This window comes from Mustela nigripes, chromosome 2, assembly GCF_022355385.1.
Source record: "Mustela nigripes isolate SB6536 chromosome 2, MUSNIG.SB6536, whole genome shotgun sequence".
In the NCBI taxonomy this organism is placed as follows: domain Eukaryota; kingdom Metazoa; phylum Chordata; class Mammalia; order Carnivora; family Mustelidae; genus Mustela; species Mustela nigripes.
The window spans coordinates 10,063,541-10,089,652 of NC_081558.1; the positions used below are offsets into that span (position 1 = coordinate 10,063,541).

Sequence of the window (26,112 nt, forward strand, 5' to 3'; positions counted from 1 at the left end):
GCTGTGTTTATGGGCACTGGAGTTTGAGGCCCTTAATGGGTGTGGTTTGGTGGCCTTGGGGATGTGTTAGAGGAGCAGGGCCACAATGAGAGAACTGTTGCTGGGGTCAGCCCTGTCGGCGGCAGGAGCGCAAAGCGCCGAGGGTTCCGACTCAGCTGCTCCTCGAGACAACCAGGGCTCTGGGGCTGGAGCCGTGGCAAATTCTGCGCAGGCTCCAGCGGCTCCAGCGGCTCCAGCTCCTCGTGTGGCGTCTCTGCGCCTCTGCATGGAGTGTCCCGGAACTGCACACCCCGGAGGCTCAGGCGGCGCCTCTATCGCCCCCGCCTGGTCACAGGGTTGCCGCAGCCCCGATCCGACACATGCCCCGCGCGCAGGTCCTCAAAAGGACTTTATTCCCCCGAAGGCTTCGCGCTGCGGTCTTGGGCCCGGCCCGGGGTAGTCTGACTTAGCCGCTGGGACTCCTGGCTCGCCTACAGGTGGCTGAGGCTACTGTGCCTGGAGCTGCGCAGCGAGCTGGCCTCCCAGGCGCTCCTGTTTAGGCCCAGATCCGCAGGGCTGCCCTTGGTGCCGGCCCTCGGGGGCAGGAGGCGAAGCAGTTGGCGCAGCACCGCCTGGCGCAGCAGGATGTACACCCAGGGGTCCAGGATCTGGTTCCATGAAGCGAGGCGCACGGCCAAAAACAGCGGCCGCTGCAGGGAGCTGGAGCCCCAGCCCCCGACGGCCATCACCACTAACACCTGCGGGAGAAGCCGGTGTGAGCCTTTGGGGCAGGTGGAAGAGAAGGGGGCTGGCCGAGGGTGGGGCTGGGATGGATGGGAGCGTGGCCGGAAGGTAAGGGAGCTGTGAGGGGGGGCAGGGGCTTACAGGAAGGGGAAATGGAAGTTTTCATAAGAAGGAACTATGGAGAGAGGGGCGAAGAAAGCGTGGCAGAAGCATTGGCCTTCAGTGAGTGGGGGCTCGAGAAAAGGAGAGACGTCCCAGGGATCCCGAAGGGCTGGGGACCGAGGGGAGAAGAGAGACGGGATGGGGTGGTGGTGGAAGGTGCTAGGGAATGAAGCGTCCGGGTCTGAGGGGTGGGGCTGGGAGGAAGCTTGCCTGGCTGGGGTGAACTACAAAGACCCAGGGAGGGAGTAAGAAAAGGGGACTGGGTGGAGGGGGTGGGATGTCAGACGGAGAGGCCAAAAGGCGGTCTTTCCTGACAGTTGGGGCCTCGAGGGGGTGGGGCCCCGGCTGCAAAGGGAGAACCCAGGTATCCTAGGAGGGAAAGGGGTGGGAGGGGGCAGGGAGGAGCCTGGCCGGAGGGGCGTGTGCGCCCCTCACCAGCAGCGGGCTCCAGCAGATGCACGACACCACCATGATGCCCACGAGCTGGCCCACCATCTCCACATCGTGAGCGCGGGCTCGGCGTGCTGAGCCACGGACCGGGGAGCCGCCGGGGACCGAAGCGACGGACGAGGAGGACGAAGCTGAGGCTGAGCGGGGCGCGCGCGCCCCCCGGAGACGGCGGCCATCGGGGCCACATGCAGGAGGACGGCGTCGAGAGCGGCGGCGCCAGCGGGCGCGCATCAAGGCCAGGCCGCTGAGCGTGTTGCACACGAGCGCGGCGAGCAGCGCCGCCAGGCCGAGGCCGGCGAATAGGCTGGCGAGCAGCGCCTGGCGCCACCCGCCCGCCGGGCGCAGGCCGATGAAGCACCACGTGCCGGGGTACTGCAGCTCGTAGCGGCCCACGCGCACCAGGGGCAGCAGCGCCACCGCCAAAGCCACGGCGGCCAGCGCGGCCAGCGCCAGGCGCGCGCGGGCGGTGGAGACGCGCGCCGCGTGCAGCAGCGGCCGCGTGACGCCCACGCAGCGCTCCACGGCCATGCCGCAGCCCAGTAGCAGCGGGCACAGGCCGAAGAAGACCATGCAGCCTCCCAGGAAGTGGCAGGCGCCACCCGCCGGCGAGCGGCCCGCCGCGTACAGGCGCAGCACCAGCGCCCCGGGGATGACGTGGCCTGCCAGGTCAGTGGCCAGAAGGCTGGCGACAAACAGCAGGAAGGTGGCGGCCGATCGGCGGCGCCGCAGGCGGCCCGTGGCCTGCGCCAGCAGCGCCAGCGCCAGCACGTTGGACACGGCGCCCAGGGTCATGGAGAAGATGGGCAGCGCTGGCGACGCGCCTGCCCGGCCGGAGGGAGGCCCAGCCGACGCGTTGAGAGCCCCGGGCTCCGCACATGTGGTCGCCTCGCCAGCCAGGCTCAGGTTGAGGGGCCCGCAGAGACTCATGTCAGATGCTGGGGTGGAGGCAGGGGAGAGGAGAAGAGGGCATGGTGAGGCCAGCTAGGAGCACACTGCCCACCATCCGAATGGGACCAGCAGGCAGTCCCACCTCGGATCAACCGGACCCATTTGATGCCACGGCATTCTTCTGTCGACTCTGCCCGGGGCCACTGCAGATGACCCTGGCTGCCCTATTCCCCACCCCTTTGATCTCTGCCTCATCAGCCCATCTCTTGCTTGGGGCCTCATTCTTGCCTTCACCACCTTCTCCGTCCACCTTGGTTCCTTCGAGTCTGTCCCCACTGCTGGGCGTCACAGATCTAGCTCTGACACCCACCTCATTTTTGCACCACAGCGAAGTCCTTGCCCCTGGCTCTATCTGACACCTGCCGACCCATTTCTGATCGCAGGGCCCCACTTGACCTCACTGCCCCATCCCCGACCATCACGTCACCTCTTCTCCAGTCCCATGTTTGATGTTCACAGCACCCCCTCTGCCACCATGGGCACATCTCTCCCCACCTCATTGTCCTGTTCCCCACAGCCACATCTCTGTCCCTACCATCCCTGTCCCTACACTCCCGAGGGTTCTGTTACTGTCTCACCCTGGCTCTGCCCCTGATCACAGCTGCCTCACCATGGATGCCCTCTGGTTCCCATTCCCACCAGCTCCAGGTCTCTGCCGCAAAGACCTCAAGGCGGACCCAGCACCACCCATCCCTGATAACCTGGAGGTGAGGACTAAAAGGGCAGAACTGCCTGCTGGCCACATGGGAAAGGCAGTTAGACAGACAGTAAGACTGACAGGGACAGACAGATGGGGCTGGGAGTCAAGAACACAGGACAGAGTGACTGAAGTAGCCATGGTCCCATCTTCCAAACCCTCCTCCCCCACCAGACATCCCCATGCCCCAGGCTTCTTACCCACACAGCTTGGGACTCCAGGTCTCCATCGCCTGCTGCCTGCTGCACCCGCGCCCGCTGCACTAGAGCTCTCTGGCAGGCCTGGCCGCTCCCTTTCCCTCCCTCCTGGGGCGGCTCCTCGGCTCCCTGCCTCCTCCCGCTGCCCGCTCTGGCCTCCAGGGGCCGCTCCAGCCATCTTGCGCCCACAGCCCCCCCCCCCCTCAAGTGACAGAGACCCCTCTGTGCTCCTGGCAGTGGGCAGGGGCCACTCTGGACCCCAGCTGCCCCATCAGGAAGGGGGCTCCTGGGGAGTTGGCCTGGTTCCCCATGACCCCCTCCCCCTGGCAGGGCCGGAGTAGCCCTCTTCCTCCCCTCCCCCCAGGCGTGGGCCTTTCGCCTGCCTCATTAATAAAGCGGATAAAATCTAAACACTGGAAAATGTGAGCATCGCCCAGGGCGGTGCACTGGGGCGGCTGCAGGGGGTGCCTCTGCCCCCACAGGAACTGTGAGGTCGGGGGCTAACCCTGTTTGGGGTCCGCAACATTCTCTTGCCCTGCCAAAGCCCTCGTGGATGCTGGGTCGGTGGTGGTGGGCAGTGCCTCATGTGGACCAACTTGGGTCAGGCCCAGCCTGGCCAGGAGACTCGCCCACTATTTACACAGGGGCTTAGAGCTCCAGCCAGGGCCAGCAGCAAGTCATACCCTGGGGGAGGGGTCAGGGGAGGAGGCTGAAGAGGGGCAGGGGAACCAAGAGGTTAGGTGACCAGGGACTCTCTCCTGAGACACACAACTGCAGCCGCACATCCTGCCCTCAGAAGGAAGGGCACCCATACACACACATCTTACACTTACACACCATCATACCTTTTAACACCCTAAGACCAGATACCGTCAGCCTGTCTCCAGCTCAGCAGTAGCCATGTTCCTCAGAGCTTTGGGGTAGGCCATTGTCATACACCTGAATGCACTGTGACTGTGTCACCTCCATGACCCCCAGAGGTGCCCCCATTGTTACTTGCTTTAATTTCTCTCAACAACGCTGAAATGCATTCCCATGAGAAAGTGCTGGGAGATCCAGTCTCAGCACGGAGACCCACACAATCCCTACTCTGAGACAGCCCACTAGCCACACTCCATATCACCCACAGATACCCCAACAGTCCAAGACCAGCACCACGAATACACTCCATACACCATACACATACAGGAGTGCCACCTCCTGGACATCTGGAGATCTAGCTGGTCAACACACCTACCCCACGCAGGTGTTAGGTGTTTCCTAATACCCAGAGACTCACACCCTCACAGCCTGGGATCCCCCCCACCCAACGCAAGCTGCCCTTACAGGGCCACACTCCACACAGACTGCTGCAGGTTACACCCACAAACACCTTGGAACATGAAGACAGTCATTACATCCTGTTCCCTCGACAGAGTCAAAAACCACCCAAACTCTGTCAGACACAGTCTTACTGCCTAAACGCTGAGAAACACAGCTACACCCTTTCACGACCTGAGCGGTTTACCGGCACAGAGACACTGAGAGGGATCCTACCAACAGCTGTCTCCATCCCACCCCAAGAAGGCTGCACACACACCCCAAGCCTAGCCACCCCTCCCAGCTCCTTTCCCCGGCAGGCCCTCCTGCTGAAAGGAGGGATGAAAAAGGGGAGCGGGCTGACCTCAGACATTCCTGCAAGGACCTCTGGCCTGGCTCCCCTTGCTTCAATTCCTGCCCTTCCCTCCAGGTCTGGCCAGGGGCCCACCCCCCTTCCCTGATCCCCACTCAATCCTCAAGGATGAAGTAGGTTGTCAAAACAAGCACGCTGGGTTTATGTCCAGTGCAGGCCATGGACGCCAGCGGACCCCACACATCCAGGGTCAGCAGGAACGGGGGCCACATCATGACTGCTCCCCTCGGTCTTGGGTGCAGGGCTCCTCCCCACAGCATTTGCCCTAGCAGGCCTCCATCCCAGGCCCCCATCTTTCTTTTCCCAAGCCAAGCTTCTGCACCGCCCCCCAGCCTGGCCCAGGTGTTCCCCGTGGCCCTGGGTGATAACAGCCTTGCACCCACTGTTCACATCAGGCCTGAGGTGGCGGGAGGCTTTGTTCGAGAGGGAGCAAGATTTGAACCTCAGTAGGCCAGGAAGCTCCGGCCTTTGACTGGAAGCCTGGTGGCCCGCAGCCAGAAACCTCATCAGGCGGAACGGGTTGGTGGGGGGGGGTGGCCCATGAAAGCTCCTAATTCAATTTGGAGCCCAAGGAGGATGGATTTCAGCTGCTACATTCTTTCCCAGCCTTGGCTCACCCCCTTCTCCCACCACGAAGCCAAAGCTGAAGCCACCACACAGGTCCAACAGCAGATAGATTCTTTATGTTCAAGACAGCAAATTCAGATACAAAAGCCCGCTGCCATCCTCTCTCCTGCCCCTTCTGTCTGGGGCTGGGCTGAGGGAGACACAGAGGGCAGGGGAGGGAGGGAGGTTCGGGGTTCACAGCAGACTAGTGTTTCCAATACGGAGGTAACAGACTCCACGGTGAGGGGGCTCCTCTCTGGGTGGGGCACGGGGTCGGGGGAGGGCATTATTGCATTTGCTGAGGGGGGGATGCCCCCCTTCTGCATTCCCTGCAGCAGGAAACGAGGGAGGTCACGACCCCCAAACAGGCCCCAGGGAGATGAGAGACCAGTTTGGCAGCTGATGCGGAAAGTGTTGGGGGCGGGGGTGGCCGCCCAATCTGGCTGGTCCCTCCCTCCACCCCCTGTGCCTGACCCAGCTGAGGTAGGTGGGGAACATGGCAAGGGGGGACCGGGCACCGCCAGGGTGGGAACTGGGGAGGGGTGGTACCGATTGGAGTGGGGCAGAGGCCCGGGCCCACCTCCACTCTCTGTGTCATCCTTGGGGTGAGGAGCAAAGGTCCAAGCCAGATGCTGGGATCCAGGCCATGGTGGCCCTCCCACGGGGGGCTCCCACCAAGCGGAGCCAGGTCACTGAGAGGTCTGGAAGGAGGCCTAGAAGCGGCCGACCTTGGCATCCCCAATGGCACCCCAGACGTCAAATACGAACTCATCAGGGAAGGCAAAGTCACCGAGCCGTTCGTCCAGAGCCTCGGCTAGCTCATCTGGGTTCCTTTTGTCCTTTCCAAGCTCCACCATGGTGGCCGCTGGACAGGGGTTGGGGGGGGGGCAGAATGGAAGCACAGATGACCGAGGTCCTCAGGTTAGACCCAGCCCCACATGACCTAGAAGCCCCCTTCCCCAGGCTCACACCCATACCCAGATCCAGACGTCCCCACTCACCCAACTCCGTGTCCCTGATGCCCATGTAGCTCTCCAGCAGGTCATCTACCTTCTCAATCGCCTTCTCCTCAAAGGCGGAGGGCTGGCGGGGGGAGGGACAGTGACATCACAATAATGTGAACGTGTTTATAATTGTACCTATTAAGTGCGGGATGTTCTTTTCACCACTTTACATATACGGACCCACAGCTCATCCTCACCACAACCTGTGACGGTATTACTGTTCCCCCTACTTTACAAACAAGGAAACTGAGGCCCACCTGCCCAACAAATGTCCCAGAGCTGGTGTGTGGCAGAGGTGGATTTGAATCTATTGGATGCCCCGGGAAGGAGGGCTGGGCCCTGGCTAGAATACTCACCACATCTTCTACTGTGGCAGGGCCACGGGATCTGAGCCGGAGGGTCCCTCGGCCAGTGCCCAGCTGGGGGCCAGAGCCTGGGCGGCCACCCCCTGAGCGTACACCAATCATGTCTGTGGAAGGCAGGGAGGGGGTAAGGGTCTGGGAAGCCCAATTCCAGCATACCTTGGGCAGGAACCCCAGCAGCCTGGCCTCTGATACCCCCTTCTACCTTCTCCAAGCTTCTGCAGGCTCTGGGGATTTGGGGTCTGAGGTGACCCCAGGAGGGCAGGACTCCTGACCCAGGCTTGGCATGGAGGGTGGAGCGGGGCAAGGGGGTAAGGACAGGCAGGGGCTGAGAATGGAAAAGGCTGGAGGGGAGACAGATGGGGGCCCTGTTCCCAGGGCCTGAGGGACAGGAAGGGGGTGGGGTCTGGGTCTTGAGCTGTTCTCCCCAAGGCCAAGGGGATACAGCTGCTGGGTCAAAGACCAACCCTATCTGCCTGGGGGAAGTGTTTGAGAGTCCCCCACCCCCACCTCAGGGGCCTTAGGCCCATTCCAGAGAGTTAGTGAAGTCAGACAGAAAAGTGGGGGTGCAGGAACAGGGCAGCCAACCCTGGCTTTTCAGGGCTGGGGGGGTAGCTTGCCAGGGCTGGGGGCGCTTGGCTGGGCTAATGGTTCGGGGAAGCTGGGTGTGGGGGCAACTTCCTCCTTGTTCTCACCCTCCTCCCAGGCTGGGCGTAGAGCCAGCACCCCCTCCCCAGGGCAAGGCGGAGCTATCCCCCTACTCCACTGCAGCTGGCTGGCCTTGGGCGCCACCTGCTGGTGCCTCCCTGCCACTGTGGCCTGAACCCAAGCAACTAGGGCCTCCACGGAGGTGGAGGTGGAAGCCCCCTCACCAAAGGCCTTGCGGGGCTCTGTGAGCTTCAGTGTGAAGGTGCGGCCTCGGGGCAGCTCCTTGAGCAGACGGGCCACCTCATAGTGCCGGCAGCCCAGCAGACTCTGTCCGTTGATGGCCTCAATCATGTCACCCACACTGATGAGCTGGATATGGTCGATCACGCTTCCCTCCTTAATGCGCTGCGGGGAGAGCAGCTGTCAGCCCCCAGGGCTCTGGCCTTCGCTCCCGCAGCCCATCCTCACCCTCAGGACTTCGGGGGCCCCATCCCCACAAGCACCTTGATGAAGGCATAGCCGGCCCCGTTGTCAGTGATGGTGAGCCCCAGCGCCTCCTCTGACTTGAACACCTCTACCTCCTTGCGCTGCCCCTTGACGTGGGCAAAGATGAAGTCCTCCAGCCCGATCTGGCCCCCCAAGAGCTTGTCCATGTCCACTTTGTGGGTGTTGAGGGTACAGAACATCACCTGCATGGGCGGGAGACACTCAACCCTTACCTCCCTCCCTCACCCTTTGCTAACTACCACTTGAGGGGCAAGGAGGGAGCTGGGAAAGGGCTGTGGGTCCCCACCCCAGTGCCTGACCGCCCCACAGTACCCCCCTCCAAGAGGCAGCTCTGCTAGGGCTGGGATCTCTGTTCTAGCAAAAACTCCCTGCAGCTCCCAGGGCACAGAGCCTGGCACACAGTGGATGCTCAGTAAGGGCTTGTGGAACAAATAAAGGGGCACAGGATACCCACCGCACCTACTGGGACCCCTGCATCTACTTCCTGCTCAGTCCTACTGTTGCTCTTCTTGCCTCTCTTCCTTCAGCTACCTAGTCCTTGGGGTAAGGCCTCCCAATGCATCACAGAGAAATCAACTTCGCATCTGACCTTCGGATCCCATAATCAACTGGGGCGCAAGCCTTCTAATGCATGATAGGAATGTTGCATCCAGCCCTGGTCACCCATTTCTGCTGTCCACGGGGCATAGGCCTCCCAGTGCCTAATGGGAACTCAGCACTCAGCCCTAATCTCCAGCTCTCCATAGTTCACTGGAGTGCAGGCATCCTAATGACTGATGGGAACTTGGCATCCAGTGTGGCCACCAGCTCTCACGATCCACTAGGGAGCAGGCCTCGGTGTATGGAACTTCAGCATCTGAGCCACAGCTCCCAAGGAGGAGGCATGCCCAGGCCTCAGCCCACCATCAGGGACCCTGGTGCCCAGCTCCCCAGTTGGTACCTCGGCAGCTGGCAGCCGGAAGGCCTCGGCGATCTTTCCATACAGCTCCTTGACGTTGGTGAAGCCCTCAATGCGGCCCGTGGGACTGCCGTGGGCCAGCTGGGTGTGGAACACGAGGCGGGGCCGCAGGGCCGGGGGAGGGGGGGGGCAGGCCCATTTGGGGCCCCCCTGCCCCACCCCCACCCAGGGGCCCCGGCTCCCCCACGCCCAGCCCCCCACGGCCTGGCTCAGCCTCCTCATTTTCCACCAGAGGCGGTGCCTTTTTCCGCCGCCCCAGTCCCAGCGGCATGAGCAGCGAGAAGCGTGAGCTCTCTCAGGAGATCTGCAGGGCAGGAAAATGCACTCAGGGCCTGGGCGGTGGCCTCAGGTTGCCTCTCCCACACTGTTAGCCCCTACTGGGCTTAGGAAATATTTAGAGAATAGACTGGCCTTGGTTCAAATCCGGGGCCCAGCACTTACAAACCTTGTAGAGAAGTAATATGAGCAGCTAATACCTGCTAAGACCCCAAGCAAACTATGCTGTGACCTTCCTTCATCCTCACACGTCCACCATCCATCGGCTGGTGGCCACACTGGATATTATGTTACGAGGATGCCCATTTAGCAGATGAGAAAATGGAGGCTCGGAGTGGTTACATTCCCCTTTATTTTTCTATTGGCACCGATGGTCACTAGTGCTGTGCACAAAAAAACTGACTCTCCCTTCAAAGCACACAGGCAGGTGACACTTGCTGACCTCTGTGTGACTGGGCGGGCATATGACTATAGTTCTGCCCAATGAGTTGTGAGAGGAAGTGACCCATGACATTTCTGGGCTGAAGCATTTGCTCACTGGAGTGAGAGATGCCAGGGTTCTCTATTTCCTGGGCAGGGTGTGTTTGATGTGGTAGTGACTCCATCCGCCAGGCCCTGACTGACTATAATGAATGGAACCTCCTGCTGAGCTGCGATGATGTAGCAGGAACAAAAAAAATAAACCTTTGTGGAGTTCAGCCACTAAGATTTGGGGGGTTCTTTGTTACTGTTGCAAAACTTGTCCTGACTGATACAGTCTTTTTCTTTCCTTTACCTCCACTCTCCCTTATTTCTTCCTCCCTCCTTTCAAACAAATATTTTTTGAATACTTACTATACTCCATGCAGCACTGCAGATCTTGCCTTCAGTAAGATAACCAACTTCCCTGACCAGGGCCACTATGTGCAGTTACACAGGTTGTTCACTGTGCAAAAGCACCAGACCAGGGTTGCAAGTGGGACTGAAATTCATTCAGCCTGTGCTCTGCTTGTCAAGCTGATGTGTTTGCCGGGGGGAAGGGCTGCCTCCTTCCAATTCCCCTCTAGATGCCATGTATGCTAGCTGGAGCTCTGTCCAGCTGTCCAGAACATATAGTCCAGAGAAGACACACAGTGAGCAAGCACATGTGTGAAAGTCTAATATAATTCCTAATTGTGCTATGAAGACAATAAAACAAGGCAAGTTCTTCTACACCCAAGTTCAAGGAGGGCCTCTCTGAGCAGGTGAAACTGAACCTGAGACCTGAGTGACAGGAAGCAGTATCCACATGAGGATGTGAGCAGGTTGGCTCTGGGCAGAGGGAACAGCCAATACAAAGGCCCTGAAGTGGGGACGTGCTTGGTGTGTTTGAAGAACAGCTAGGAGGCCTATGTGGCTGGAACAGAGTGCTAGCAGGGCCTCCTGCGCCCAGGGAGGACTTAGGCCTTTGCTCTGAGTGAGGTGGTGGCCACGGGAGGGTTCTGAGCAGACTCTCAGGCTCACAGAACAGCAGGAGCCCAGTGTAACCAGAGTGCAGCAAGCAATGGGAGACAGAAGAGGGGTTTTACAGGAAGCAACAGGGGGTGGGAGGGGTCGACTCTGCAGGCCTTCTAGACTGGGAAAGAGATCAGATTTCATTTTTGAGTCACACGTCCAAAGTCACGGAAGCCGGCTGCACTCTCTGGTCTGTCTGACGCCCACACAGCATGGCTCCCTAAGCAACTCCATCCACCCTGGACTTGGGATGTCTGCTCTGCAAGGGAGGACTTCCACCCACCTGGCCAGGCTGTGGTAAGGATCTCCTTATGCCACATTCTTCTGTGTAAAGAGGACTTCTGGCTCCCTCCCTTAAAACTTCTTCCTCCAGGGGGCCATCCTGGATTCAGCCAAGCCCAGTTGGCTGCACCCACTCTCATGCCTCTATTTGTTTGCACCTGCATTCATTCATCTGTTCTCCAACACCTCCTCCAGTCACCCCTGCTCCAGCCCCAGCATCTCTCACCTACACTAGTGCAGTCGCCTCCTCCAAGTCTTCCGGCTTCTGCCCTCACTCTCCACGGTCTATGTCAACACAGCAGCCAGAATGATCCTGTAAAACACATGTCACATCACACCTGTCCTCTGCTCTGACCAACCCTCCCAACCCAGGGCTCCCACTTCCTTCAAAGTAAAAGCCAACATCCTTCCCTTGACCCACAGACCTCCCCAAATCTGCCCTCCATCACTGCCCTCCCCTCCTCTCCTCCCAGGCACACAGGCCTTTCCCCTGTTCCTTGGGCATCCCTGGTGCAGCCCAGACTCAGGGCTTCTGCACCGGACTCTGCCCTCTGCTTCTCCCACAACTCATTTCATCCACTGTTCTTGTTCACTGTTTTCTCAAAGGGCAAGGAATTTTGTCTGCCTTTTTCATTCCTATACTCTCAGTGCAGAGAACAGTGCCCGGTGTGTAGCAGGTGCTCAATAAATATTTGCTGAATGAATGGATGGATGAGTGATCCTCATATTCCTTAGCCCACCAGTCCCTGTGCCTGGCTCTGGGGAGGCAGAGGAGCACAGGCTGGAGGCCCTGCCCCGAAGGAGTCTTGTCCTGCCCGCAAAAGCGCAAGCCCCACCTCTGTGGTTCTCATTCTTTGCCTCCCAGCACAGTGCTAGGGACAGGGCAGGTGCTCCATCCAGCCACACAGACACAGACTATCTCCCTCACTTTTCACTGTGGTTTTGTTTTCACTCCCTTCATAATCAAGGATGCATAACAACTTTTTTTTTTTTTTTTTTTTTTTAATGGGTGGTGGCAGGGAAGGGAAGAGGTAGAGGGAGGGACTTGAATCTTAAGCAGGCTCCACCACCAGCAGAGAGCCCACTGAGGCTCTCTGTGGCACCACCACAGAGCCCGCTGAGGGGCTTGATCTCGCAACAGAGATCATGACCTGAGCTGACATCAAGAGTTGGATGCTTAACCGACTGAGCCACCCACACTCCACATTTAACAACTTTTAAGACATTTATTAACTACTTGGATGTGTCCTTTTATGAACTACCTATTTAAGTCTTTGCCCATTTTTAAAAATTACAGTTTGTTTGTTTTTTATTGTAATGCCTGTCTTTCTTATTGATTTGTGGAAACTCTTTATATATTTGGGATACTAGTATTTTATTGGTTACTTCATCTGTCTATCCACAGCACCCATCACAGTAGGAATTTGCTGAATATTTGACAAAAAGCAAATTCTGAATGAATAAACCAATGCTGTCCCCTCAGATTATTGGGTGGCTCAGTTGTTAAGCATCTTCCTTCATTCAGCTCAGATCATGATCTCAGGGTCCTGGGACTGAGCCCCACATCTGGCTCCCTGCTCAGCGGGAAGCCTGCTTCTCCCTTTCCCACTCCCCTTGCTTGTGTTCCCTCTCTCGCTGTATCTTCTATCAAATAAATAAAATCTTAAAAAAAAAAAAAGATTAAAACAAAAAGATCCCAAACCCCTTATCATCACCTCCTCTGGTTCTCTTCCTGCTGCCCCTCACACATCTCAGCAGGATGCTGTGAACATGAGTCTGGAACCCGACCTCTCCACTTACTAGCGGTGTGACCTTGGGCAAGTGTCTTATCTTCTCTGAGCTCCAGGGAAATCATACATGTGCCTGGAACATGTTCCTGGCACATGAGAAGGGTTCTATAAATGGTGATTTTTTTTTAACTACTATTTCCTCCTTGACCCAGGGCCCCCGCATCCTGATCACCAATTCCCAAGCTCATTACTCTGCCTAGGCTTGCTGCCCTGGTTCAGGTGAGTTTCCAAATGCTCACCTGCGAGGAGGGAATAATGGCAGTGAGGAAAGTAAGTGATTAATGAATTTGCCTTCCAGGCTAGAAGAGGCAGGGCAGCCTGGGTTCAAATCCCACCCTCGCCACTTACCAGCTGTGTAGCCGTGGGCAAGTCACTTCATGTGATGGGGCCTCAGTTTTCTCATTCAAAAAAAAAAAAACCAAAAAACAGCAGAATTTCTGTACAGGAATCCAAAGAGATTATGCAAACAACCTGATTAGCATTTTGCCTGACATTTGATTTAAGGAAACTGTTACTATTATTGTCATTATTATTATGGCCTCCTCCCCTGCATGGCCCGGCCCAGAAACCTCCCAGTCCACTCCAGTCGGCCTGCAGAGGGCTAGACTAGGCCACCTCCTCCAGGCAGCCTCCCTGGCTTGTCTCAGTCTGCTGGAACCGCCCCTGTGGTCCAGACGGCTCAGGCCCATGCACTTAATTACATGTTGCCCTGGCAGGACTCTTGTCTTTCAGTCTTAGGCTGCTATTTCACTTCGTGTCTCTATTTTAAAACGTAAACCAGATCGTGTCACTCCCCAGCTTCAAAACTTACAACAGTTTCCCACCTTACAGAGGAAAAGCTCCTTAATATGAGCCACAGACCCCTGCAGAATTGACACTTTAGCTGCAGCTGGTGGCCCAGCCACACTATTCCAAGCTCCATCTAGTGTCAGAGTCCTTAATGGGGCTGAGCCCCTTGCCTGATCTTCACGAGGCTACCTTCTTTTTGTCCTTAGATCCTGTCTACAAAGTCACCTCCTCCAAGAGCTCCCCCTCCAGATTCTACCATGCCACCCCCTCATATTTTATTCATAGCACCTAGCACTTCTACCATCTGCAGGTACCTTCTTTATTTACTTGTTAACTTGCTTGTTGCCTGTCCCTCTCCCCCCACAACTAGAATGGCAGCTCCTACAGAGGAGGGATTTTTGTCTTGTTCTCTATTGCATCCTCTGTGCCAAGAACCATGCCTGGCACATAGCAGGTGCTCAATAAATGTTTGTAGAATGGACGGATGTACCTGATGTCCTCATTCTGACTACTCTCTGAGCCCTCCTATCCTCAGAACATGCCATGGAGTTGCTAACTGCCACCCCCTCCCCACGTTCCCAGTGTCCCCTCAAACCTGAACATAGGGATAGAGAAAAAGAGTGCCAGCCTGAGCACCAAGCACATTGGCTTGAATCCCAGCATCCCACTGTCTCTTCCCTGGGAAGGGCCTGAAACTTAGCAACTCCACAACCATGGAGAATCATGGTGGGGGCAGCAGGAAGTGGGGAAGGGGGTTCCTGGGAGCTGACATAAGCTGGGGGCAGGGGGCCACCAACACCTAGCCTCCCCTTTCTAATAGGATATTGCTTTGGAGAGGAGGGCGGGAGGCCTCTGATTCAGTCTTGAAAAACCGGCTCCTGGGCGTTTCGTTTCCGGGGAGAACGCCTACTGCCCAGGCCTCAGCCCAAGCTTCCCAGAGGGGCCCAGCGGGCAAAGCGACCCCAGGCCCCCTGTCTCCCCTGCAGGTGTCACTCTTCTGAGGACCTAAGTGTTCATGTCTTGTCTTTCTAGCACAGGGGAGACAAGGTAGGACTGATGTCTGGTGACCTCTTAAGGGGGAAAGCAAAGACCAGGAGGTGTGGCTCAGATGTGTGCATGGGTGGGGGGTGGGAACAGCAGCCGGCAAAGGAGCTGGTCAGGAACACCTGAACCATGGAGCCACTGGGCCACCAAGTCATCTAGTCTAGGGGTTGAGACTGCAGTTCTGGACTCTGAAGCACGGGTCTGAGTTCCAGATCTGTCACTCACTAGCTGTGCCACCTTGGGCAAGTCACTCCCACCTCTCTGGGTTCGTTGCTTCACTTCTAAAAGAAGTAACAGCACCTTCCATAAGGTGTTTAGACTCAATGATATGCATGGTACATACCTGATACGGAAGCGTTCAGTAAATGCTAGCCGGGGTGATGTTTTCATTATTATTATCGGGACCTCGGTCCTCTCCAGGTCCCACTAAGCCCCTGGAGGATTGGGACGAGGCACCTCCAGGGAGGTGCCCAGGCAGGGCTCACGAAATACCGACCCCGCGCCCGTCCCCTTGGGGACCGGGACTGTCCAGAGGACCGCAGGGAGCAGGGTGGGCTGTCGACTCCAACCCAGTGGCGGCAGGCGTTTGACCCTAACCCGTCGGGGAGACAGGCGTCCCTCTGGGAAGGGGCCTCGAGCATCCTGGAGCCCAACCTAGACCTCCAGCCCTGTCCATGGGGCTGGCCCCACCCCGCTCGATCCGCCGAATCCCCGCGGGTCTGCTACCCCGCAGGTCCGCGCTGGGGTCCCCGGAGCCGCTGTGCCGCGCCCCGCCCGCGGGGGCACTCACCTGCGCCGCCGCCGCCACCCTGCGCGCGCCCGGCTCGGCCCTCCGCAAACTCCGGCCCGGGCCTCTCCCTCAGCCGCGGCCAGGGGGGCGGGGTCCGCGCCCGAGCCCGGCCAATCAGGAGCCGCCGCCCGACGCTCGTGGCCAATCCTCGCCGTGCCGCCCTGCCCCTGGTGGGCCCGACGGAAACATTCCAGAGGGATCCCTCCGCCTCGCCCGGCTCTTCCCGCCCCCCCCCGGCGCCGAGGCGCAGTGGACCTTCCCACCCCGCCTAAAGCCGCGACAGGCTGTACCACCACAGGGCGCGGAGGGGGGACCTGGGGCTGGGCCCCTGCCAATCGCGAGGAAGGAAGACCGGCAACCAATGGGAAGCTGGGCCCACTGGACCACGTGCTGTTGGCTGAGTGTCGGTCTAGGGTGTCCGGGGTGGTAAGGGGCGGGAGGGCTGGTTGTGGGAGTCAGGTGACCGGGGCTAAGTTTCGGGCAGAAGGAAACTCCCCACGTCCGGAAAAGCTGACCCTTTAGAAGACCTGGGAGGGGGCCGAGGGCAGCCCCCAATCCAGTGCTCCTCCCGGTCTGCCCCTGCCCCAGCCCGGCCATCCTCGGAGCGGATAAAAAGGATGCATTCATTCTAGGCAGGCGGGCGAGCGGGCGGAGGATCGAGATGAATAGGGAGGGTCCCGAGTGTCCCTGCTTCCTGGGGTGTACAATGGACAAGGACATTCATTCATTCATTCATTCACTTGTCAAATATTTCATGTGCCCCTGCTCCGTGCCAGGCTCTGTCCTATCTCTGCAGATATTTCAACGAGGAAACTAAATGTGCTTCTGGTAGAGGTAACAGCGCGTGCAAAAGGTCCGGAGGCTGAACAGCGAGATACTGCACATTTTGGGAGAGTGCAATATCCTAGGAGCTAGCAAAACTGTATGAAACGGTGCATGGTAGGAAAGACAAAGGCGAGATGGAATGCTTGGCTGTTGGTTAGACCAACAAATATTTACTGAGCACATAATATGTCTAGGTTTCAAAGGGTATCCAGCCAATCCAAGCCTCTGCCCTCTCATGAGGCTGTCCCCTCCATCTAACTGCCTCCGGCCCCCCCCCCCCCCACTTCCGCCCCCCCCCCCCCCCCCCCCCCCCGCCCGGGTCCGGAGACAGACAGCGAGAGAGGAGCGTCTCAGTACATGTGTGAATGAGAGGACAGGTGATCTCACCATCATCAGGTCTGCCTCCTAACTGGGATTTCTCAGGCAGGAGTAGATCCAAGAAACAAAGGCACAAACGCACCTCATACAGACCAGGACTCAGTTCCCAGGACAGGTGAGATTTCCTTGTTCTACCTCCAAACCGACCTCTGGCGCAGTTGGCATTGGACCAGGAGCTTGTTCTGGGAATTTTAGTACTTGGAGTCCTCTAATGGCTGAGACTCTGCTCAATGTTCATTGAATGACTGGGTCTCTGAAGTCCCCAGGGTGAGCTGTTGTGTATCCCAGCCCCTCAGGTCCTACAGACTGGCGGAGTGAAAGAGGAGCGTGAGGCCTGGGCTTAGCCACTGAGGGCTGCGAGTCTGGCCCCACCCAGCTGGCAAACACTGCCACTGCTATTGTCCTTCTCTTCCTGTTCTGCTGACCTCTGCCATCCCCACTGGGTGATCAGTTGCTATGGCCGGGCCAGTGCCCTCTGTGGGACTGTACCCACTGCCCTGTTTGCGCCTGGCATCTGAGCTGCCCTCTATACACCTGAAGAGGACAGTATGTGGGGCCACAGGGACAGTAGAGTCCTGAGCAGAGTCCACTTGAACCCCCCTTTGGCTGATGAGAAGGTCCCCCAGGGAGGGGTGAGGGGGTTGTCCAAGGGCACAGAGCAGGCCACCTCTTTATCCAGTTTTGTAGCTCAAGAGGCTGGGAGGCCCAGCTGCTGAGGAGTTCAGACTCCAGGGCTGCCTCTGCTCCCTTTGGAAAAAATAATCTGGAATGCCAGCTTGGGGCTGGGTGCCTGGGTGGGCTCAGTGGGTTAAGCCTCTGCCTTCGGCTCAGGTCATGATCTCAGGGTCGGGGACTTGATCCCGACATCGGACTCTCCGCTAAGCGGGAAGCCTGCTTCCCACCCCCCTCTCTGCCTGCTTGTGATCTGTCAAGTAAATAAATAAAATCTTTTTTTAAAAAAAATACATACATAAGGAAAGATTGAGTTAGAAAATCCCCATTTTGCAGTCAGGAGAGAAATAATTAATTCAGGCGAGGCTCCTCAGTGGAGGAAGTAGATATTCACACAGTCTCAAAGGACCAGGCTCCAAATTGCTCATTAATTACAGTGGGGGAAGGATACTTTGGAAAAAGCACCAGGGAGAAACCTGGCAGTCACCACTTTCACCAAGTGATCAAAACTATTATCTCCAGTGATGGGACAGGCCAACCTCACATGCCCCTTGCTGTGACATCACCTACAAAGTACCTGGTCCTGCTCAAAGTGTTTAACCCGGATCTACTCATGAGGACACAACCACATACTTCCCGATTAAGGGAGTTTCTGCCAACAAATAAACAAATAACCCCAAACCAAAAAACAAAAACCAAAAACGCCTGGAGTGTTCAAACAGATGTATATCAGGAAAGGAAAAATCAAACCATTAATTGAATGAATGAATGGAACGCTGGGGAACAGTTTGAAGAGGTGACAACCAAAATCAGTGTATGATCCTTGATTGGATCCTTGATAAAATAAAATAAAATAAATAAAACAGCTGTGAAAGATATTCTTGGGCTACTTGAGGATATTTGAATGTGGAGTGGATATTAGATAATACAGCCATATTAAATTTCCTGAATGTAAGCATTGCTCTATGGTTAGATAAGAGAATGTTCTTATTTTGGGGAGAAACACACTGAATTATTTAGTGGTAAATTTGTGATAACGGCAACTGCCAAATGGCTTACAAAAATATATATGTATATATTCTATATACAATATCATAATATGGTATACATTAATATTAATATAGAGGAGGGAGTGGGGAGAGAGAGTGCATACAGGTGAGCACAATTGTGGCAAGGTCATAACAATTACCACCGAATCCAGGAGAGTAGCATATGGGTTTTCATTTTACCATTTTTGTGCATTTTCTATATCTTTGAAAATTTCAAAATAAACATTAGGGGAAAATACCCCCAATTTCCTCCCATCTCTAGTACAGCACGGTAGGAGGCTCAACATGCCCCCTCTTTTTGTTTTAAGATTTTATTTATTTATTTGACAGAGAGAGATCACAAGTAGGCAGAGAAGCAGGCAGAGAGGGAGGGGGAAGCAGGCTCCCTGCTGAGCAGAGAGCCCGATGTGGGGCTCGATCCCAGGACCCTGGACCCTGGGATCATGACCTGAGCCGAAGGCAGAGGCTTAACCCACCCAGGTGCCCCAACATGCCCCATTTTGAGTATTTTCTTGAAAATATTCAAATTTTCAAAGATTTTATGTATTTATTTGACAGAGAGAGAGAGAGCGAGCACGCACAGACAAGCAGAGAGAGCAGCAGTCAGAGGGAGAGGGAGAAGCAGGCTCCCTGCTGAGCAAGGAACCTGACAACAGGGAGCTCCATCCCAGAACTCTGGGATCATGACACTAGCTGAAGGCAGATGCTTAACTGACTGAGCCACCCAGGTGCCCCTGAAAATGTGCATTGTTTGATGTGGGTGTTTTCTACTTTTGTTTTCCAGTTAGCACTGTATCGCTTGCTTGCTTGTTTGCCTGTTTTGCTGTAGGCCTTAAAGATCCATCCATGTTGCCAATCTCTTAAATCTGTTTTCTTCTAATTTTTTTTTTTAAGATTTTATTTGTTTATTTGACAGGGAGAGACAGAGAGATCACATGTAGGCAGAGAGGCAGGCAGAGAGAGAGGGAGAAGCAGGCTCCCCGCTAAGGAGAGAGCCCGACGCGGGGCTGGATCCCAGGACCCTGAGATCATGACGTGGGCCGAAGGCAGAGGCTTAACCCACTGAGCCACCCAGGCACCCCTGTTTTCTTCTAATTTCCACTTGGTCCTCCATGGATATATCCCTCACATCTCACTACTGTGTCCCCTGGGGATGGACACCAGACAGCCTCCAGCTCCCCACACTGCTGCCTTGGACATGTCCCCTTACTGACCTGGTGGGAATCCCCCTAGGAGAGAGACCTGGATGCAGAGGTGCTGGGTTACAGGGCACAATCAATTTCTATGTGGCCTCTTGGACTTGCTGTCCCCAGTCACATCTTCTGTCAGTGCAGAAGGGCCTAGCTTTTTCCAACTTCTAATTTTTGCCACTTGGACTCACTGTCAAGTGCCAACAGCATTGCTATCTTTCCCATTTTTCTGATTTCTGGTCACTTTGAACCTCTCCTTATTCACTCAGTGGCCTTCAGTTTGTCCTCTTTTGTAAATTGCCTGTTCATACTCTTGGCCCTATTTCCACTTGGCTTGCTATCTTTTATTTGTTGATTTGCATCATGGAGGCAAGACCTGCACTGTCCAGTCTGTTCCGTCTCTGTGAAATCTCCACATGTGGTTATGAGCATTTGAAATATGTCTAATACAGACTGAGATGTGCCAGGGACACCTAGGTGGCTCAGTGGGTTAAGTATTTGCCTTCAGCTCAGGTCATGATACCAGGGTCCTGGGGTCAAGTCCCACATGGGGCTGCTTGCTCAGTGGGGAGCCTACTTCTCCCTCTGCCTGCCATCCCCCCTGCTTGTGCTCTCTCTCTCTTTCTAGCTAATAAATAAATAAAACCTTAAGGAAAAAAACCCAACAAATTGAGATATGCTGGCAGTGGAAAATACACACCAGGTTTCTAAGACACAGTACAAAGAAGCGCAGTTGTAAAATATCATATCTCATTAATTCATTTTTATGCTGATAACATGTTATAATAATAATAATGTGGATATATTGAGCTACATAAAATGTGTTACTCAAATTCCTTTCACTTATTTCTTTTATTATTTTAATGTGGCTGCTAGACGATTTAAAATTACACGTGCGTTTGCATAGTTCTACTAGGTAGCGCAGTGATATTGAGCACTTGGCAGCTTCAGTAATGGTAAATACTGTTTAGACAGAGCTTCCCACATCCAGACACTGTTCTAAGAACTTTACACTTATTAAGCCATTTAACTCTCCTAGCGACCCTGGGAGGTAAGGTAAAGTATTAGGCATCACAAACATATTCACACGTGATGATTTGCTTCATCTGTTACATCCTTCGTTGGGTGAAAATTCCTAACTGTGGTTGGTATAACAGGACTTATCTGCTTGTGGTTCACACCCATGAAATTTCATTAAAGAGGTTCTTCCCTTAAAACACAAAGTTATTCTTCTATATTTTCTTCTATTTGTTCTACAGTTTTAGTTTCCCTGGGTCTCTTATTCCATCTCTAGGCCACCTCAGGTTCTGGGATAGGATACAGTCTGCTTTTTCTCCATCATCTGTGCAGCTCTGCGTGACCCTGGGCTTCGCCCTGTGTGCCTTAGTCTCCTCCTCTGTGAAATGGGAATAATAATAGAACACACCTCCTAAAGTTATTATGATTATGCAGAATGAAATGAGCTATTCTGTGTCAGATGCCTGCAGTGGTGCCAGATAGATTGTAAATGCTCAGGGAACACCAGCTGTTGTTAATGAACAGTGTTGAGGTCAGACAGATGAATAAACACACTATATCATAATAGAAATGGACAGAAACAGATGCCTTTTTTTAAAAAAAGATTTTATTTATTTATTTGAGAGAGAGGGAGAGACAGCGAGAGAGGGAACACAAGCAGGGGGAGTGGGAGAGGGAGAAACAGGCTTCCCGCAGAACAGGAAGGCCCAATGCAGGGCTCAATCCCAGGATCCCGCTGGGATCATGACCTGATCCAAAGGCAGACGCTTAACGACTGAGCCACCCAGGTGCCCCTGGAAACAGATGCCTTTATTAAGCTCTTACTATTGTGCCATGGCCTGTGCTGCCTGCTTTTTGTGAATAATCACACTGGATATCACCCCCATTCTATAAAGGGGGAGACTGAGACTCAGAGTGGGGGAACTACTGACTCAAAGTTGAACAGTGACTCATCGGTATGGTGCTTTAGCTTCAACCCCAAGACACATGACATCCCTCTGGGTGGGTGGGTCAAACTTGCCTCAGTGTGGGGCCTGATGATGAGACTTGGGGGACAGAGAGGACCAAGGAGGAAGATTGCAGAGGGACAATACCCTGGCAGAGTGATCTCGGAGTTTGTGGCCTGTGTTTGGGCTTGCCCTGTCAGCCTGGTAGGAGTGATCTTAGTCTGACAGGCCTGGAGGGGAAGCAAAGGAGGTGGCCCTTACCGGGCTGGGTCCTTTGGCCCCAGGTCCCTCAGACCCAGGACAGGCACCTGCCTTTTGATAAGAAATCCAGCAGCAGTGCTGTCTTCTGGAGGGCCGATGGGAAGACCTCTTTTTAAAATGCACCACTGGTAATTTCCCACCACCGCCTTGGCCCCCACCCGGGTCCAGCCCCATCATCCCCAGCAGTTGACTTCAAGCACAGCTCCTAGCTCTGTCCGCTTTCCACTCCCAGGTCTGCAACCCTAACAGCGGCCAGAGGGCGCCTCTGAGCAGCCGAGTCAGGTCCTGTCCCTCCGTTGCTGAAGACCCCGTAGGCCGGCCTCTCCCGGACAGGAGGCCATCTGCCCTCAAAACACCCTTTGCTGTAGTATTCCATCTGGAGATGGGCTTAAGCTATGTTGCTGTCCACCAATACCTTCCCAAAGAAAGGTGGCCCCCCCACTGAGACAAACCACCCAGGCCTCAGCTCCAACTTCCCAAAAAGGCAAATCAGGCCATGTCTTTCCTGACTCAAACTCTTCCAACAGGCTTTCCTTCTGCCTCAGGCATGTAGGCCTGCCTCCGCAAGGCCCTGGCAGCTGGCCTGCCTCACCCCAGCCAGGCCCCACCTAACTTTCTCCTACTATCTGTTCCAGCCACCCCAGGCTACAGGGTCTCATGCCCCTCAGCCCAGCCTTTGTCAGTCTGCACCCATCAGGTGCCTAACAGCCTCATCCGGGGGGCTTCGGCTCCCATGGCCCATCCTGACATATGCCGGTCCCCTGGCCTCTTTCCTCAGGGCGCGCCAGACCTCTTCCTTCCAAGCTCTCTGGTCATGGGAAGTGCCTTGCCCAGTGTAATGGGCTGAATGGTGCCCCCCCCAACAAAGATATGTCTGTGTCCCTGATGCTGTCGATTTGACCTAATTTGGAGTAAGGGTCTTTGCAGAGGTCATTAAGTTAAGGATTTTGAGATCAGCCTGGATCAGGGTGGGCCCTGAATCCAACAAATGTCCTTAGAAGAGACAGAAGAGAAGACACAGAGGGGTGCAGGGGGAGGGCCTTGTGAGGTTGTGGGGGGGGGTGGGGAGCATGGAACACCCAGGATCCAGCAGAGATGCATGGGACAGATCCTTTCTCGGAGCCTCCAGATGGAACCAACCCTGCTCACACTTTGGTTCCAGACTCTTGGCCTTTCGACGTGTGAAAGGGTGACTTCCTGTTGCTCCAAGCCACATTGTTTGTGGCACCCTGTTATGGAAGCCACGAGAACCTAAAATCTCTGTTTTAGTTAGATCTGTGTTTCGGAGAAGATGATGAGCTTCTGGAGGACTGCCCACATCGCCTTGTCCCAGGTTCTCCCAGGACCTAGCATTGACCTGACACTCAGGAACTGTGCTAAATGACTAACCCGTTAATCATGAAGTAGGACAGGTCCCCAGGAAAGAGGGGCTTCTTGGAGCCAGAGAACTTCCACTTCTACCAGGTGGGAACTTGGAGGAAGTGGGCCACAGGGGATCCTTCCCAGGGGAAACCACCAGCAGCCCCCTGGGGCTGGGTTGTCCTTCCTCTGCACATGCTCTAACATGAGTGGTCATAGGATAGACGTTGCAGGTCCTCTTGTCCTAATCAGTTGGTTACTCAATTACTTATTCACCAAACACTCAGAGTGCAGTTCTGGACCAAGCACTGCTCTCAGCGCTGGTGATGAAAGATTATTAGGGCATGGTTGGTGACCTTGAGGAAGCTAGGGTTGTTCTAGAGGGAGACCTTGTGGATCATTCCCGAGGTTTGTCTCCTCGCTTCGTGACGAAGTGGGGAGATGTCTGGCTGAATCATCACATTTTGAGAACTCAGAATTCAGATGCCCCAGGTAGGCGTGGAATCAGCAGACCAGGAAAGCATTCTCAGGTGTGTGGGAGGGAACATGAATACATGTACTTTAAGGACTAGATTTTATTTATTTATTTATTTATTTATTTATAAAGATTTGATTTATTTATTTGACACACAGAGCGAGAGCACAAGCAGGAGCAGCAGCAGAGGGAGAAGCAGTCTCCCTGCTGAGCAGGGAGCCTGATGTGGGGCTTGATCCCAGGGGCGTGGGATTATGACCTGAGCCGAAGGCAGATGCCCAATCGACTGAGACACTCAGGCAACCCTAGGGACTAGATTTTAATAGAAAATATAGACACTTGTGTGTGTTGTGCTGTTTTCGTATGAAAGTTTGGTGCATTGAAATTTCAAGAGACTGATAACATATATCAGGGACTTCAAGTTATACAATCAAATGACACTCCCCACCTCCCATCCCAGCAAAGGAAAATGAAGAAAAAACCAAACCCCGAGTGCTTGCAAGCTCCTGCCTCACTCCGAGGAAAACCTGAAGTTCTCCCAGGGGTCCACTAAATCCTGCACCGTCTGCTTTGTCTCCCGCTGCCCTCACTTCCTCCCACTCACATCTTGCTCACTCTGCTCCAGCCTCCCTGGCTGCTGGCTGGTCCTCAAACAACTCAGGCACACTCTTACCTTAGGGCCTTTGCACAGGCTGCTCCCTCTGCCTGGAACTCCATTCCCTCAGTATCCACTTGAAGAAGTTACCTCTTTCAAATCTTCACTCATATGTCATCTTCTTGGGGAGGCTTTCCCCGACCATGCTATTTAAAAAGTACCCCAAACTCTCTACCCCCCAATTTTTTATATTTCTGCATCACTCTCCCCACTCTCTAGTACATTAGATGTTTTATTTATTTATCTTTATTTTCTTTCTCCCCCGAGTCAATCCTTAGCTCTAGAAGAGCAGAATTTTTGCCACTTTTGTTCACTGTGTCCCCAGGATCAAGCACAGGGCAGGGCGCATAGTAGGGAGTTAATCAATGTTGACTCAGTGGAAAAATACTTACTATGTGTCAGGTGCTATGTTGTGTACTTCAATAATTAATTATTAAGAATAATATTAAAGAGGGGCACCTGGGTGGCTCAGTAGGTTAAAGCCTCTGCCTTCGGCTCAGGTCATGATCCCAGGGTCCTGGGATCAAGCCCCACATTGGGCTCTCTGCTCAGCGGGGAGCCTGCTTCCCCCTCTCTCTCTGCCTGCCTCTCTGCCTACTTGTGACACCTCCCTCTCTGTCTCTCTGTCAAATAAATAAAAAATATCTTTAAAAAAAAAAAAGAATAATATTAAAGAAGACCTGGGACATGGGGTGCCTGACTGGTTCAGTCAGTGCGACCCTCGATGTCTGGATTGGGAGTTCAAGCCCCATGTTGGGCATAGAGCTTAGTTAAAAAAAAAATTGAGGGTGCCTGGGTGGCTCAGTTGGTTAAGTGTCTGCCTTCCGCTCAGGTCATGATCCTGAGTCTTGGGATTGAGCCCCATATTGGGTTCCCTGCTCAGCGCAGAGTCTGCTTCTCCCTGTCCCTTTGCCTGCCACTAACCCCTGCTTATGCTCTCTCTCTCTCAAATAAATAAAATAAAACGATTTTTATTTATTTGAAAGAGAGAGACAGCAAGAGAGGGAACGCAAGCAGGGGTAGTGGGAGAGGGAGAAGCAGGCTTCCCACTTAGCAGGAAGCCTGATGGAAGGCTCAACTCTAGGACCCTGGGATCATATCCTGAGCCACTCCAGGTGCCCCAAGTAAATAAAATCTTTAAAAAAAAAAAATTAAAAGATGACTTGAGACAGGATTTCTGCTAAGTGCTTTAGAAATAGGAATATTTGCTCATGTTGATTGTACACTTGTTCTGGCCAGGCCTGTAGCACAGAGGCCTTCTCAGGGGTTAGCTCTAACTTGGGGGCAGTGAGAAGGCTAAATTGTGGTGATTGTCCTGTTTTATACGGGAGGGACCTGAGGCCCTGAGATGTTTTGTCATTTGCTTGGGGGAATGCAGTGAGCGAATTTGAACTCAGCACCCTCTGAGGGTGCACAGAAGCCAAGATCATGACGTCTTGTTCCTTGCTTCCTGGATGCATTACCTTGCCCACTCTTCACTTAGACCACCGTGAAATCTGCACCTCATTTGTCTCGTTTTTTTAAAGGAGGCTACTGAGACCCAGAGTGGTGAAGTCACCCGCCCAAGGACACATGTCAGCAACGTGACAGAGTCGGGATTCAAACTGGGAGCTGCAGGTCTGGAGCCCGGTGCTCTGCTTTGTCTTTCCAGTCAGCTGGTGGTCACAACAGCATGGAAGTGAGCCCGCTTCAGGTAAAGCTTCCTCAGGCTGGGTCGGGGCCAGGATTGGAGTGTCTCAGGAGATCATCTGGCAGTTGGGTTCCTGGAGCTCAGCTGAGAGCACCCCCAAAGGCCTTGGACTCACCTCAGCCTTTAGGGCTGCCAGCTATGGACAAAGAAGTCTTCATATGGTGACTGGCACACAGCGCTTATTCTGTGCTGGGCCCTGGTGTGTGTTTGTGTATT

The 26,112-nt window shown here is 54.7% G+C and overlaps 2 protein-coding genes across 2 annotated transcripts; both read right to left on the reverse strand.

The window, feature by feature from the left end:
• Positions 1–371: 371 nt before the first annotated feature.
• Positions 372–3,426, reverse strand: PTGER1 (prostaglandin E receptor 1). The gene is made up of 3 exons (XM_059389231.1): positions 3,181–3,426; positions 1,321–2,270; positions 372–737 (listed from the first exon to the last, which is right to left on the reverse strand). The coding sequence occupies exons 1-3, from the start codon at positions 3,353–3,355 to the stop codon at positions 471–473; spliced, it is 1,392 nt and encodes a 463-aa protein (XP_059245214.1). The 5' UTR covers positions 3,356–3,426; the 3' UTR covers positions 372–470.
• A 2,084-nt stretch (positions 3,427–5,510) lies between these two features.
• GIPC1 (GIPC PDZ domain containing family member 1) lies at positions 5,511–15,478 on the reverse strand. Its single transcript, XM_059389236.1, is given in 9 exon segments — positions 5,511–6,320; positions 6,457–6,538; positions 6,816–6,928; positions 7,694–7,874; positions 7,973–8,158; positions 8,917–9,063; positions 9,065–9,238; positions 11,192–11,278; positions 15,379–15,478. Coding segments are annotated over 7 exon segments (1,002 nt in total). The 5' UTR covers positions 9,206–9,238; positions 11,192–11,278; positions 15,379–15,478; the 3' UTR covers positions 5,511–6,168.
• Between the last annotated feature and the right edge of the window lie 10,634 nt (positions 15,479–26,112).